The sequence below is a fragment of the Penaeus monodon genome, chromosome 37 (genome assembly GCF_015228065.2).
Source record: "Penaeus monodon isolate SGIC_2016 chromosome 37, NSTDA_Pmon_1, whole genome shotgun sequence".
NCBI classification, from domain to species: domain Eukaryota; kingdom Metazoa; phylum Arthropoda; class Malacostraca; order Decapoda; family Penaeidae; genus Penaeus; species Penaeus monodon.
In genome coordinates, this window is record NC_051422.1 from 15,096,257 (window position 1) to 15,111,055 (window position 14,799).

The 14,799-nt window shown below is 46.2% G+C and overlaps 1 protein-coding gene across 1 annotated transcript in view; it reads right to left on the bottom strand.

Annotated features, from left to right (window-relative positions):
• Positions 1–407: 407 nt before the first annotated feature.
• The window catches only part of LOC119596145 (homeobox protein Hox-A3-like), a 14,828-nt gene continuing 436 nt past the window's right edge, over positions 408–14,799 (bottom strand). Inside the window, exons 1-2 of the mRNA XM_037945314.1 lie at positions 14,492–14,799; positions 408–1,784 (exon numbers count right to left, since the gene is read on the bottom strand). The exon at positions 14,492–14,799 is cut by the window's right edge and continues 436 nt beyond it. Coding sequence (XP_037801242.1) covers positions 898–1,784; positions 14,492–14,799 — 1,195 coding nt within the window. The 3' untranslated portion in view covers positions 408–897. The remainder of the gene's footprint in view (positions 1,785–14,491) is intronic.

Genomic DNA, 14,799 nt, shown 5'->3' on the forward strand with positions numbered 1-14,799 from the left:
TTGTGCGTTGCATTGCCGGCCAGATGGGAATCATTGGCTGGCGCGCTGTGGTGGATCTCAGACAGGCAAACATTTTGATGATGAGCGATACAATTTGGAAAATGCGTGTGAATAACCCAAGCATTACGTACATTATGCGCCGTTCACAGTATAAACCTTTGAATACAACTGCCTGTCGTCTGTCGCCCGGTACCACGTCACCGGCTTCAGGGATAACTGATGTATTTACCGGACAAGCGCCCGTGTGTCCGATCTGGGTGTGTGAGGCGCCAGGGCTCGGTTGGATCATGGCTTCCCTGCCCTTACTGTTGACAGCTGTTGTTGGGGCTGTCAGACCCGAGGGGCATTAAGGCTCGGGGGATGTGATATTGAAGGAGGGAAAAAAAACATTCGATTTTGACATTTAACTGTTATTTTACCCAGAGACAAGACCTTACAAGCTACATACTACAATTAATCACAAATATATAATTCGGATGTGTTGACTGGGAAGCATTATCAGTACATAATATAAAATAGATTACACTTTACAGAAGTCCCTGAGAAAGCAGGGAGTTGTTATCCTACGCACCAAGTTTATTTGTTACACAAGAGTTTCTGGAGTCCAGTGTTGTCGAGCAAGCTAGAAGTTCTCTAGTCCAGCGCAGCCTAGAGTTCCCGATTCGAATTCGACAGGTGACGACGGGCCTTGATGAGCCCTCGCGCGCTGAGCGGGATCCGCCAGAAGTAGCGGCCCGTCCTCGGCGAAGGACGCTGGGAGTCCTAGAGTCCGGCGCTAATGGACCGTGAAGAACCTGGAATCCGGCGGCAACATCTGCCGGAGCTTACAGTCCACAATCGAAGGACGAGGAGGTCCTTGCAGCCAGTCACATAGGGCGCCTCCGCCGCCCGGGAGGCCTAGAGCGAGACGAGCTTCTCGTCGGCCTCGTGGGGCGGCGAAGGGAAGCTCGCCAGGTTGCCCATGGCGGCGTTGGGCGTGTGGGCCTGCAGGCTGGGCACCACCCACCCGCCGGAGGACTTTTTAGTCATGTCCTGCGTCATCTGCGGCTGGGGGTGCAGCTGGGCCAGCGAGCACGGGGGGAACTCGGGCACGGCCTGGTGCCCCAGGTGCATGTCGTGGCGGACGTCGCGCATGTGCGGGGGCGGCGCCACGTGGGCCTGAGACACCCCCAGGGGCAGCATGTCCTGCATGGACGTCGGCGGGAAGGGCGGCGGCCCCATGTAGTGCGGCAAGGACCCGTGGGGGCCGGACATGGCCGTGCTCATGACGGCGCCGTGGGGCTGCGTGGGGCCGCTGCAGCTGCTGGCGGCGGCGACGACGAAGTGGTGGGCTTCGTGCTGCAGCTGTGCCTGGCGCTGGACGGAGGGGCCGTGGGAAGACGAGTTCGGGAGGCTCGTGGGGCCGTGGCAGGCGCTGGCGGAGTGGCACTGCGAGGGCGGGGAGAGGGTCGTCACTTCGCCGGAGGGCGACATGGGCGGCATGGAGGTGGCGGGCGACGAGCAGGGGGGGCTGGGGCTCTTGTCGGTGCCGCCCTTGGCCTTCTGCTCCTTCTTGTACTTCATCCTTCGGTTCTGGAACCAGATCTTGATCTGGCGCTCGGACAGGTTGAGGAGGGCGGCCATCTCGATCCTCCTGGGGCGGCAGAGGTAGCGGTTGAAGTGGAACTCCTTCTCCAGCTCCACCAGCTGCGCCGACGTGTAGGCCGTGCGGGCGCGCTTGGCCGGCCCGCCGCCCTGGCCTCCGGAGCTGCCGTTCACGCTGACGCCGTCGCTGCCGTCGTACTCTGCGGGAGGGAGAGGAAGCCTTCGTTAGATTCAAACGAACAGGAGATGACACGGTATTTTCATGGTACATAATAATTAACGAAAGCGTTTTTGCTAAAAAAAAAAAAAAAAGTGACTGTAAACTGTATCAGTGATGAGGATACATACATAAGGATACATAAAGCTACACAAGACTAAATCCCTACGAACTGAGAACACAATCAATAACCTCAAAGAACAAATACGCAAAGAGAGTCGGCGCGCAACCTGCACTATGTCAAATCGTCCAGAAACTGATATAATTTCCATTTTTCACGACAAGTAGACAATAATCGATCAGATAAAACGAGTCGCTCTTTCATACCAAGACAATGATTGAGAGGTATAATATTTCTAAGCTATTTTGATGATCGCTAATAACAGAAATAGAAATTGATGATATCCTGAAATAAATCGATATTAATGTACAGACCGACAGGTATATAGATTTTGATGTAAAAAAAGTGGTAAAAAGAAAAGAACGAAAGGAAGAATAAGAACATATTGATAGATAGATAGATACATATATTTATATGTTTGTATGTATATATGTATATATGTATATAGACAGATAGATATTACTCCTATATAAGATAGAAAGATACCTAATTCGAGTATTCCTCCGAACAAACCATACTTAGACTGCTATAACCGCGGGCGTGGGCGTGAGCGGCAGGCGTAACAAGAGTGGGTTTTGTGGGTGTGTCGGAATAGTTAATTCTAAACTGTTTGTCTTACAGGTTGCCCTACATCTTTAACCTCTGTTCTCTTTAAAGTGCTTTTATCTCTCTCTCTCTCTCTCTCTCTCTCTCTCTCTCTCTCTCTCTCTCTCTCTCTCTCTCTCTCTCTCTTCTTCTTCTTCTCGTTTTTGTGTGTGTTTTTTTCTCTCTCTCTTTATCTTTTTTTCTAGACAGGATTAAATACATGTACGCGAATATGCTACACGTGTGACTATGTTTCCTGAATTTCAAGGTGGATAAAAACATTTCTCCTTTACCTCCCATAAGGTAATTCATATCATAAGCGAAAAAAAAAGTAAACAGACAGACTGATAAAGAAAACGGCTTTAGAATAAATAAATAGAATAATTCAACGGAACAAAGAAAATATGGAATATTTACGAGCCCAAGCTTCGTAGATGATACAGACCACCTTGTGAACGTAAAGCTTTGACTGAGACAAGTCTAATCCGCTCAACAGAATGAGCTTGTCATGCTGGCGAGCTTTGCATACAGAGCTTTTTCTCGGTGTTTCTTCGTCTTCTTCCTCTTCTTGTTCTTCTTCTTCTCATTATTATTATTATTATTATTATTATTATTATTATTATAGTAGTAGTAGTAGTAGTAGTAATAGTAGTAGCAATATTATTATTATTATGCTATTACTATTTTTTTCTCTACTCTTCTTCGTCCTCTTCATCTCATTCTTATTATCATTATCATCGTTTAAGATATATATATCTATTTTCCTTCGTCACGAATTTTCTTTCACAAATTATAAATCAAACCGTCTTAAAAAGATAAAAAATAAATAAAATAAAAAGGGGGGAGGGAGGGGGACGATAAGTACATTCTTGGACCCGTAATCTCCTTCCTGTCACCCACAGTGGGGGGGGGGGGGGCTGGCACGGGTGGAGGGAAGGGGTGGAGGGAAGGGGTGGTGGGGTGCGTATAGTACTAACAAATGATCGTAAAGCTTCTTTTTGTGACAAATTGGAGTCTCGGTGTTGTCTGCGAAAGCTTCAGACATCCGCCTCAGGGCTTTCGGGTGGGGGGGAGGGGGAAGGGGGTAAGGGATTGGGGAGGGAATAGGGAGGGAAGGAGGAAGGGGAAGGGGGTAAGGGGGAAGGGAATGGGGAGGGAGGAAGGAAGGGGAAGGGGGAAGGGATTGGGGAGGGAATGGGGAAGGAAGGAGGAAGGGGAAGGGGGAAGGGGGAAGGGATTGGGGAGGGAATGGGGAAAGGGGAAGGGGGGAAGACCGGGATGAAAGAAGGAGGAGGGAAGAGATAGGTAGGGAAGAATTGAAAGGGAAGAGGAGGAGTAAAGGAAGGAAGGAAGGTGGAAGGAACGAGGGAAGAAGGGTAATAAGGAAGAAGAGAGGTAGGAGAAGTTAAGAAAGGGAAGAGAGGATAAAGAAAGGAGTGAAGAAGGTAGGGACGAAGAAGAAGAAAGAGAAGTAAACAAAAGAAAGGAGAGGAAAGGTAGAGAAGAGACGAAGGGCAGAAGGAGGGGGAAGGGGGAGGGGGAAGGGGGAAGGGGGAGGGGGAAGGGGGCATCAGATGGGCGTGAGCTAAGTAAGAAACGTGCCCAGGGCGTATGGCATGGGTGGGCGATGGTTTTCTTAACGTGACTTTAACGGGAGGCAAGGGCGGGGGAGAGAGGGGGAGGGGGAGTGGGGAGGGGGGAGGGGAGTTAAAATTAGGATGGTTTTGAATGTTTGATTTCATCTGTTTTTCTTCTTTTTTTTTTATAATTAAAGTTATTTTATAGTTGATAATAGTTATAGGTATTACACAACTACATAAGCGATAAGCTTAGTTTCCTAGTTTCTTTTTATTTCCCTCTTTATCCTCCGTTCTTTATCGACGTCTCTCTCATTCGTACAAACAGACGGGCATACTTTTTACGGACATATTTTTCCATTCTTATATTTATATATCTTTTCTCCTCCATCCCCTTCCCTTCTCATCGCTCCCCCCTTACCCCCACCCCTCCCCCCTCCCCTCCCCCTATCCCCCTACCATCCCTACAGACCCTACCTATCCCCCCCTCCTCCAACTCCCGGCCCCCACCCACCAGCCCACACATCCCCCTCCATCAACCCCACCCCAACTCCCCTACCCCCGCCCCCTACCCCCTCCAAACCCCACCCCAACTCCCCTACCCCCGCCCCCTACCCCCTCCAAACCTCTACCCCCTCCAACCCCCCACCTCCCACCCCACCCCATCCCCAACAACCCCCCGCCAGCGTGATCCATCTTACGTAAGTGTCCGAAAGCACTCGATCCCTCAGACAATCGAACGGATGGTTACACTCACTATAAAACTCGAGAGGGGGCGGGAGAAAGGAAGTGGGGAAAGAGAGGAAGGAGGAGGAAGAGAAAGAAAGAGGGGGGAGGAGAGGGAGAGAGAGAGAGAGAAGGGGAGGAGAGGAAAAGAGAGAAAGAGAGGGTGGGGAGGAAGAGAGAGAGAGAGAGAGAGAGAGAGAGAGAGAGAGAGAGAGAGAGAGAGAGAGAGAGAGAGAGAGAGAGAGAGAGAGAGAGAGAGAGAGAGAGAAACGACAGGAGAAAGGAGAAAAAAAGGGAGAGAAAGAAGGGAGATGAAAAAGAGGCGATAAAAAGAACAAGGGCAGAAAGACAAAAGGAAAGGAGAAAAGAAAAGGGATAGAAAGGGAGAAAGGAAAAAGGAATAAAGAGAGAGGAGAGAACAAATGAAGGAAAAGCGAGAAAGTAAAATACTAAAAGGAGAAAATAAGAGAAAGAGAGATTAAGAAAATTTATAATAATTGATAATAAAGATGACAAGACGAACAACAATAATAATGGCAAATGTAGTAATAATAACAATAACTGCAATGTTAATGATAAAGGTTATGGTAATAATGGTTATAATAATAACATAGATGAAGCGATATGAGACAATGTTTTCTTTAAAATGTCATTGAACCTATTAAAAGGAACATCCAAAGTAAAAGCTTAGAATTGTACCAAAAAAAAGTGAAGAAGAAGAAGAGGAAAAAGAAAAAAAAAAACACATAAGAGAAATCTAACCCCCCGCCTCCCCCCTTCTCCCACTTCTTCCACTCCCCCCCTCTCTCCTTCACACAAGCCTCCCCTTCTCCTCCTTCCACTCCCAGCTTCTCCCTCTCCCTCCCTTCCTCCTTCCCCTCCCTCTTCCCCTCCTTTATCCTCCCACCTACCCTCCACCATCTCCCCTCACCCATCCTCGACCTCCCAAACTTCCTAATCTTTCACCCCCCTCCCCCATCCTCCAACCTCCTTCTCTCTTCCCCCTTCCCCAACCTCCTCCCCTTCCCACAAATCTCCTTCTTCTCTTCCCTCCTTCCCCCTTTCCACCCATTCCCTCCCCCCCCCCCCACTCACCCTCCTCTGAACTCCTCTTCCCCATCCTCCTTCCCCCTCTTCCCCCCACTCCCACCTCCGTTTCCCCCCTCTTCCCCCACTCCCACCTCCCTTTCCCACCCCCACCCCCACTCCCACCTCCCTTTCCCACCCCTCTTCCCCCCCTCCCCCCTTCTTCCCCCCTCCCCCACCCCGCCCCCCTCAAGCCCCCCTGTACACGTCATCCATGAAGATTCTTTGCACTGTCAGTCAAAGCGAACGAAATCCTGCCTTCTCGCAAAATACAGGAAAGGTTGCATGACATCCTCGCTTCCATTTTTTCTTTGTCTTTACTTAGCGGTGGCCTTTGATGCCGAGGCTGGTGGAATGAGAGTAAATAATGACACGAAGATAAAGAAAAGAGAGAGAGAGAGAGGGAGGGAGGAAGAGAGAGAGAGAGAGAGAGAGAGAGAGAGAGAGAGAGTGATGGATAGATAGGTAGATAGATAGATAGAGAAAGAGAGAGAGAGACAGAGAGAGAGATGAACTGTTCGATTCCATTCTCATTGGCTTTGCTATGGAAGAAAATAATCTGCATAAAAATGAGAGCGGGGAAAAATATACATTTAAACCGAACGATTTTCGCTCAGTCACGGAAACATTTACATAAACACCGATTAAGATGAGAGACTTTTCACAAAAAAAAAAAAAAAAAAAAAAAAAAAACAGACGAAACCCAAAGCATCATCTATCCTAATGCAAATATTACGAGAGAATGCTTCAGAAAGAAGAAAAAAAGTAGAGGAGAGACAGAAAAAGAAATGTGTTATATAATATTTTCCCTCCCGTCGATGCTAGCAAATAAAGCATTTAACAGTAAGTACAAAGAGGTTGTTTTACTGAGCACTGTGTCGGTCGCGTTTAAACATTGGCTGTTGACTCAACCTGACCAAACTCTCGTCACCTGGCCGCTGTTGCCTGCTTCTCTCTTCCTCCATCTCTCTCTCTCTCTCTCTCTCTCTCTCTCTCTCTCTCTCTCTCTCTCTCTCTCTCTCTCTCTCTCTCTCTCTCTCTCTCCCCCTCTCTCTCTCTCCTATTTCTTCTGCATGTGTATACGAACCAAAGCATTTTTCTCATTACTTTATCACCTTTCATCGATTTTTTTTTCTCTTATATTTATCATTCCCGTTTAAATATAATTTTCCGACATTACGAGGGAGAGAAAAGTAACATATTCTAAAACTACTCCGTTTTCTATGTGATGACGCATGTATCATTATTGACACGGGAGATACTGTTGACTTTTACACATTGTAGAAAAAGTCTTCAAAATGGCCTTTTCTTTTGCGTTTTCCTGAGACTGTGGCGGATTTATTCATAGGAGATATTATTACTTTCCTTTAGTTAAAGGAACGAACATCTCTAACGGGGAATTTGATGGTTATAAAGTGCAGATTAATAGAATAACCTGCACAATGACAAGGCACTTTTTCTCAACTGACGCTACAGCTGTTAAAGGTTTCGACTTTAGTGTATCGTTTTACAGCACGACACAAGTCTGATATATATATATATATATATATATATATATATATATATATATATATATATATATATATATATATATTGTGTGTGTGTGTGTGTGTGTGTGTGTGTGTGTGTGTGTGTGTGTGTGTGTGTGTGTGTGTGTGTGTGTGTGTGTGTGTGTGTGTGTGTATGTGTGTGTATGTGTGTGTGTGTGTGTGTGTGTGTGTGTGTGTGTGTATGTGTGTGTGTGTGTGTGTGTGTGTGGTGTGTGGGTGTGTGTGGGTGTGAGAGAGAGAGAGAGAGAGAGAGAGAGAGAGAGAGAGAGAGAGAGAGAGAGAGAGAGAGAGAGAGAGAGAGAGAGAGAGTGTGTGTGTGTGTGTGTGTGTGTGTGTGTGTGTGTGTGTGTGTGTGTGTGTGTGTGTGTGTGTGTGTGTGCGAGCGTGTGTGTGTATACTTATATGGACGCACTTATGCATGTTCGAGCATATGAATGATACGTGTGTATCACTAAGTATGAGTAAAAGCAAAGAATTAATGGAAAATCACTTACAACATACCCCCCCATCTCAGTACAAAAAAAAACATGAAAAAGGACACTCGGAAAAGCGAAAAGAAGACGGAAATACAATAAACAGAGAGGGAAAATGGTTTCATCCCGACTCAGACTGGTCCCAGGCGATCCATCACTGCCCATTGACAAAATCGAAGCTGGAATTAATTTTCTTCGTGTTCCCTGGGTTTTGTGGTGGGGGGAGGGGGAGGGAGGGGAAGGTAGGGGAGGAGAGAGGGGTCAGATGTCCAGCCGTTCTTAGGGGAGGAGGGGTGTAGGGAGGGGGAGTGAAGGAGGGGAGAGGAGGGGGAATTGAGGGGACTGAGAAGGCGTCTCAAGATGTGATTCTTGGGGTTTGTTTATTGTATGTTCGTGTCTGGCCATGTTGGTGTATGTGGCTATGTTTATATGTATGTGGCTGTGTTCATTTGTATGTGTCTGTGTTTATTTGCATGTGGCCGTGTTTGTGTGTGTGTGGCTATATTTGTGTGCGTCTATGTAAGTGGATATATTTAAGTATGTGACTGTGTTTGTGTGTGTGTATGCATGCGTGTGGCCATGTGTGTTTAAATATGTGTGGTTGTTTACGTTTATGTTTATGTAAGCATGTAGCTAGTTTCGTGTATATGTATGTATTTATTTCCAAGTGTGTGCATGTCTTCATTTGAACGATATCAATGCTACGAATATCTCTCAACGATGGATTCGAACACATGTATGTCTATCCCTGTCTTTTCTCATAGGAGTGCGTGTCTCTATGCTTTCTTGCGTGCGTGCGTGAGTGTCTGCAGGAAAATCCATTCGGGGTTACTTCACTTGCATCAGAAAGATTAATAAGTAAGAGGAACTTTCTACTTTGTTTTCGAAAGACAAAACTTGAAAATACACGAAAACGATGATGTGTTTATTCATTACAAAGTATATGGTGGTGGTGGTAGTAGTGATGGTAGTAGTAGTAGCAGTAGTAGTAGTAGTAGTAGTAGTAGTAGTAGTAGTAGTAGTAGTAGGAGTAGTAGTAGTAGTAGTAGCAGTAATAGTAGTAGTAATAGTAGTTGTAGTAGTAGTAGTAGTAGTAGTAGTAGTCGTAATGTCAATATTGATATCAATAATATTAATGACGATAAAGAAAAACTAACAAGAATTATAATACCAACAACACAAACAAATATCCAAACCCCCAAAATACAAGAAAAAAAAAAACAATAAAAAAGATGAAAGTAACACCATCTATATAAGTCCCGAGTTAATGAGACTCGCTGGCCATTTTCCCCTCATATCAAGCAAGGGACTGACCGCCCATTGACACATAGCCGCAATCGGTCAAATCCCTGTCAAATGCTAGCCAACTTGACTGCAAAACCTACACTTTATCTCACGCTATGCTAGTTGGTGTTCGATAGATAGAGATAGATAGATGGTTGAATTCATTGGTAGTGATGTTGTATGGTGGTGGGAGTTCGTGTGTTTGTGTGTGTGTGTGTGTGTGTGTGTGTGTGTGTGTGTGTGTGTGTGTGTGTGTGTATGATTGTGTGTGTGTGTTAGGGAACGAAGGGAAAGATAGAGAGGAAGGTGGAGGTAGATAAAAAGGGGGAAGGAGAAGGAAGAAGAGGAAGGAAAAAAATGAATAAACTAAATTAGGAAGATGAATTTCTACTTATGCTCTGTATTTCGTTCTCTCTTCCTTTTCCTCTCTACTTTCTCTGCTCCACTGCCTCTCTTTTCTCCCTCATCCATCCATCTCCCTCTTTTTTTTCTTATTTTCCCTATGCCTTCTTCCTCCTATCTTCTTATCCCCCTCCCTCAACTCCTAAAGCCTCTCGTCCCCTTCTCCCTCCCCCCTCCCACCCTCTCTCTCCCTCCCCCTCCTTCTCCTACCCACTCCCACCCCTATCCCCCCCCTACTTCCTCCCCCCCCCTTTTCCCATTCCCTCCTCCCACCCTTCCCAACTTCCCTCCCACCCACCCACCCTCCCTCCTCCTTCCCTCCACCTCCATTCCCACAAACCTCCGGGAATGGGGACAGGATGTCGGGGAATAATGCACTCACTCGATTCCAGCGTCCTGTCAGACAATCCGTCAAAGAGCCGGTCAAGAATTCCATGGCGGGGTTTCCTATCTGCCTGATAATGTGGTCAGTGGCAGTTGCGAGGAATAAACCAGCTTCTTGTTGATTATGACGGATGGAGGGGGATTTGCGTTTGTTTGTTGTTGTTCTTTGTTGTTGGTTTTGTTGTGTGGAGTTTTTTTTTTTTTTTGGGGGGTGTGGGGGTGGGGGAGATTATTGTGTTTTTTTGTTTGTTTGCTTGTTGGTGTGTGAGAAAGAGATTGTTTGTTTGTTTGTGTGTGTGTGTGTGTGTGTGTGTGTGTGTGTGTGTGTGTGTGTGTGTGTGTGTGTGTGTGTGTGTGTGTGTGTATGTGTGTGTGTGTGTGTGTGTGTTGACTTGTAAATGTATGATGTATTGAGATCAAAGAAAAATCAAATACAAAAAGAAAAACTCAGAAATATACTGGTCTTCACAACAAGTGATATGTAGAAACAAAAACAAGACATACAAAGAAAATACAAAACAAAACAAAACAAAAAACACCAAACCCCCCTCCCCCTCCCACTCAGACACACACTCCCTCCCCCCCTCCCCCCACCCTTCGAAAAAAAATCAAATTCATCCACTTTCATCATTTATTGCACTAATCTGCAACCGAGACATGCATTGCAAACCGCCCGCACGCGACCCTGGCTCCTCCACGCAACCGCCCGAGTCACGTTTGCAACAAAAGACAATTGCATGTGGCGTGTACTAGAATTGCAGTTGGAAGTCAGCGAAGAAAAAAATATATTTCTAGTAATTATATCTTGGAATACACGTGTATGTCAGTGTGTTAGTTCGTGGCAGTCAGATAGATAGATATATAGATAGATACAGGAAGAGATAGATAGATAGGTAGATAGATAGATAGATAGATAGATAGAGAGAGAGAGAGAGAGAGAGAGAGAGAGAGAGAGAGAGAGAGAGAGAGAGAGAGAGAGAGAGAGAGAGAGAGAGAGAGAGAGAGAGAGGGGGGGGGGGGGCAGACAGAGAAAGGAAAGCCAAGATAAAAAAAAGAAAAAAAAAATCGACAGAAACAGATCAGCGAAATATTCTTTTCTCTTCTGTTTCAAATAATTATCCCAAAATAAATCCACAACAGTTAAGAAAGAAAAGATAAAACCAATAATACTAAAATCCTAAAAAAAAACGACCCAGAACATCATGTCTCCATCACAGAAAACGGGAAACAAAACACTCTCTCGCCTTTCTCGGGAAATCGCGGGATATTGCGAGATAATTATGGCCATTTCCGCGTCGCTGTTCGACCATTTAAAGCCAATTCAGACAAATAAGTCGACAAACAAGCGATAATGGGTGATAATGGGAAACGGTCATCATCAGCACGAAATATGTTCGACTGTAGCTTTCGATTCCCGGATGTTACGTTATGTTAGGAGAGAAAAGAGAAATTTTGGAAAATGGTTGGAAGGAAATGGAAGTGGCGAGGGAAAAAAAAAACAATCTAGGAAGGAGATAAAGAAAGGAGGATAAATTAATGAAATCATGGATAAATATAGTAGATGAGATCACATGTTAAAAAAAAAAAAAAAAAAAAGATTAGTTACACGTAAAAAAAAAAAAAAAAATAGAATAACGATATGCATTGAAAAAAATCTATTTCACGAGCCTCAGAAGCCAGTAAGTAGAGGCTTAACACATCAACACTTCTCCCAACTTGTCAAGTCTTCAATCAACTTTAGAGCGAGGCTTTAACACGACTGGAGTCTCGAATGGGTAATTTAAGGAATATAACTATTACATATTGGAGGCTTGCGTGCAACACTAACTTCTACTCTCTCTCGCTCTCTCTCTCTCTCTCTCTCTCTCTCTCTCTCTCTCTCTCTCTCTCTCTCTCTCTCTCTCTCTCTCTCTCTCTCTCTCTTCTCTCTCTCTCTCTCTTTCTCTTTCTCTCTCTCTCTCTCTCTCTCTCTCTCTCTCTCTCTCTCTCTCTCTCTCTCTCTCTCTCTCTCTCTCTCTCTCTTTCTGTCTCTGGTTTTCGTTATTGATGCTTATGTTGTTTTTATTGTGATTGATTTCGTCGTTATTTTTTAAAATTATATGTAACTATTATCATTATTATGGAAAAATATAAATGGAGCCTCACCCCCCAACACCCGAAAAAGAGGCTGGCACAAAGTAAAAAAGAAAGAAAAAAAAAGAAAGAAAGAAAAAAAAAAAAAAGAAAAAAGAATAAGAAATGATAATGATATCCCAGCAAATATATCAACACATAATTTCCTTCTCTCCGCATCTCTCCCTTCCTCCTCTACCCCCCTCCCCACCCTCCTACACACACACCATTGGCTCCCTACGTCATTCACCCCCTCCCCCCCCATTCCCCTCCCCTTCCTTCCTTCCCCAACGATCCCTCCGCCCCCCCCCCTCCACCCCCACACCCCCAGTCCCGTCGGCGTCGTAAACCGGGACCGATAAACCCACCCACATAATCAAATTGTTTTCCTTCCAAAGTGTCACAGTTCCCGAAAGAAGAAAAATCGATGCTGCGTATCCTCGGAAGGGTCGTGTAACCCCCTCTCCCCCCCCCCTTCTCTCTCTCTAGTTCCTTGCCCCTTACCCCTTACCCCCTTCTCCTCCTCCTCCTCCTCTATCCCTTATTCCCTCCCTCCTCCTCCATCCCCATCCTTTCCCTATACCCTCCTTCCTTCCTTCCTCCCTCTATACCCTCTCCCCCCATCCCTCTCCCCCAACGCCCTTCCCCCCCTCTTCCCCGGAGTAAAATATGGCACTGGTAGAGGCGGTGTCAGGTGATGACTCGCCCGGTGATCGAGTGCCACGAGTCGAGCCCCTGTCCTGAAGAATGGCACTGTGGCACTACTGAGTTATGACCCCGACTCGCTCGCTCGCTGGGTCGGCCGGGTCGAGGACGAGAACAGGTGTTGGAGAAGGAGGAGGAGGAGAAAGAAGATCAGGAGGAGGAGGAGAAAGAGGAGGAGGATAAGGAGGATAAGGGGGACATGGAAGAAATGGTAGAAAAAGAAGAGGAGGAGGAGGAGAAAGAAGTGAATAAGGGAGTATGAAGAAAGATCGGATAGAGAAGAAGGATGGCGATATAGAAGAAACAGAGAAAGAGGAGAAGGAGGAAGAAGAAAAGACAATGCTGATAAAAAATAGAAAGAAATAAAGAAAGACAGAGGAGGAGAAAAGCACTAAGAACTATATACACATAAAGACAAGACAGAGAACACGGCAAAAGTCTAAAACCAAAACCAAAAACAAAACAAAAAAAGCAAAACCACCAGGACAAGACGATGATGACTGCAACTTCTTTTTTCCTTCTTGTCGACAGAACCGAAGACGGGGGCGGAAGACAGCGTCAGGAGAGAGCCACAGGAGATGACAGTGACAAAGAGGCGAAGGCGATGACGGATGATGGGAAAAGGAAGCAACAGAAAACGATAATAAACAATAAAAGGCGTGACAGAGAGGGAGGGGGGCGTCGGGGTGCATAAGCCTTTGGTATGGAAGGCAAGGTGGAGATGAGGAGAGGGAAGGAGAGGAGAGAAAGAAGGGAGGAGGGGAGATAAGGAGGGCTTTAGAGGGGGATGTGAGGAGGAAGACAGGTAGATATATGATAGATGGATAGATAGATGGTAAGAGAGAGAGAGAGAGTGAGAGAGAGAGAGAGAGAGAGCGAGAGAGAGAGAGAGAGAGAGAGAGAGAGAGAGAGAGAGAGAGAGAGAGAGAGAGAGAGAGAGAGAGAGAGAGAGAGAGATTGAGAGAGACAAACAAAGACGGAAAAACAAACAAACAGGGACAAAGTGAGACCAAAGAGGAACCGACCCACAAAAAAACAGACAGAAAAGCGAGAGACGGAGAGAGAACGAGAGATAAACACAGAGACAGTGCCCGAGTGTGAAAGGAGCGGAAATATCTGTCAAACGAGGCAAGAAATATGTCCTCCGAAGCCAAAAATCCGAAGAAAATCGAGGAAGAAATAAATGAATTCAAGAACCAGCGAAGGAGACGGAGGTTGTGACACCGAATAAGATTTTTGTGTTTGACGACCTGCGTTTGAAAGGAATACCAAATTTTGACTTTTTTTCGGGAGTCGGAGGAGGTTTGTCGATGATCGTGGAAATTTTGAGAAGTGAAATCCGCGAGTCGTATGCTTATCTAATGAATTTCTATTTTATGTAACTATAAGCAGGTTTGCATCGACTGTTTTTCTAAACTATATATGTGATTAGGTAGACGTATGTGCCTGTGTTTTCTTTCTTTTCTTAAAGAATCCTCGCTGAAGAATGCACATTATTATTAACGAGATTAACGAAAACTAACACCGCACAAACATCGCATAAAGGCACCACTAACACAACACTTCACGAAGATAACACTTCACTAACAAGACGTAAGAGCGAGCACCACAGCACCAACATAACACAACACTGAGTTAACACGAACTTAACACTACACGGATAACACTGGAGGAAGGGGGCTTACCTGTGCCAGACGGGAGCGAGATGGGCGTGAGTTGATTCGGGGGCGTGACGACCTGCGGCGGCTGGCCCTGCACGCCCGTGTTGTGCTGCAAGGGCGGGGGCTGCTGCTGCGGCTGTTGTGGGGGCTGGTGCGGCGCCTGCTGTTGAGGGGGCTGTGGCAGTGTGGGCACCTGTGTCTGCACGGGCGGCGGCTGGGCGGCTGCGACCGACACGGGCGGGGGGCTCTTCTTGCCCGGCTGGGGGCGCGGCTGCTGTTGCTGCGCCTCCCTCGCCCACGCCATGTACTCCTTGTTGAAGCCCACGGCCGAG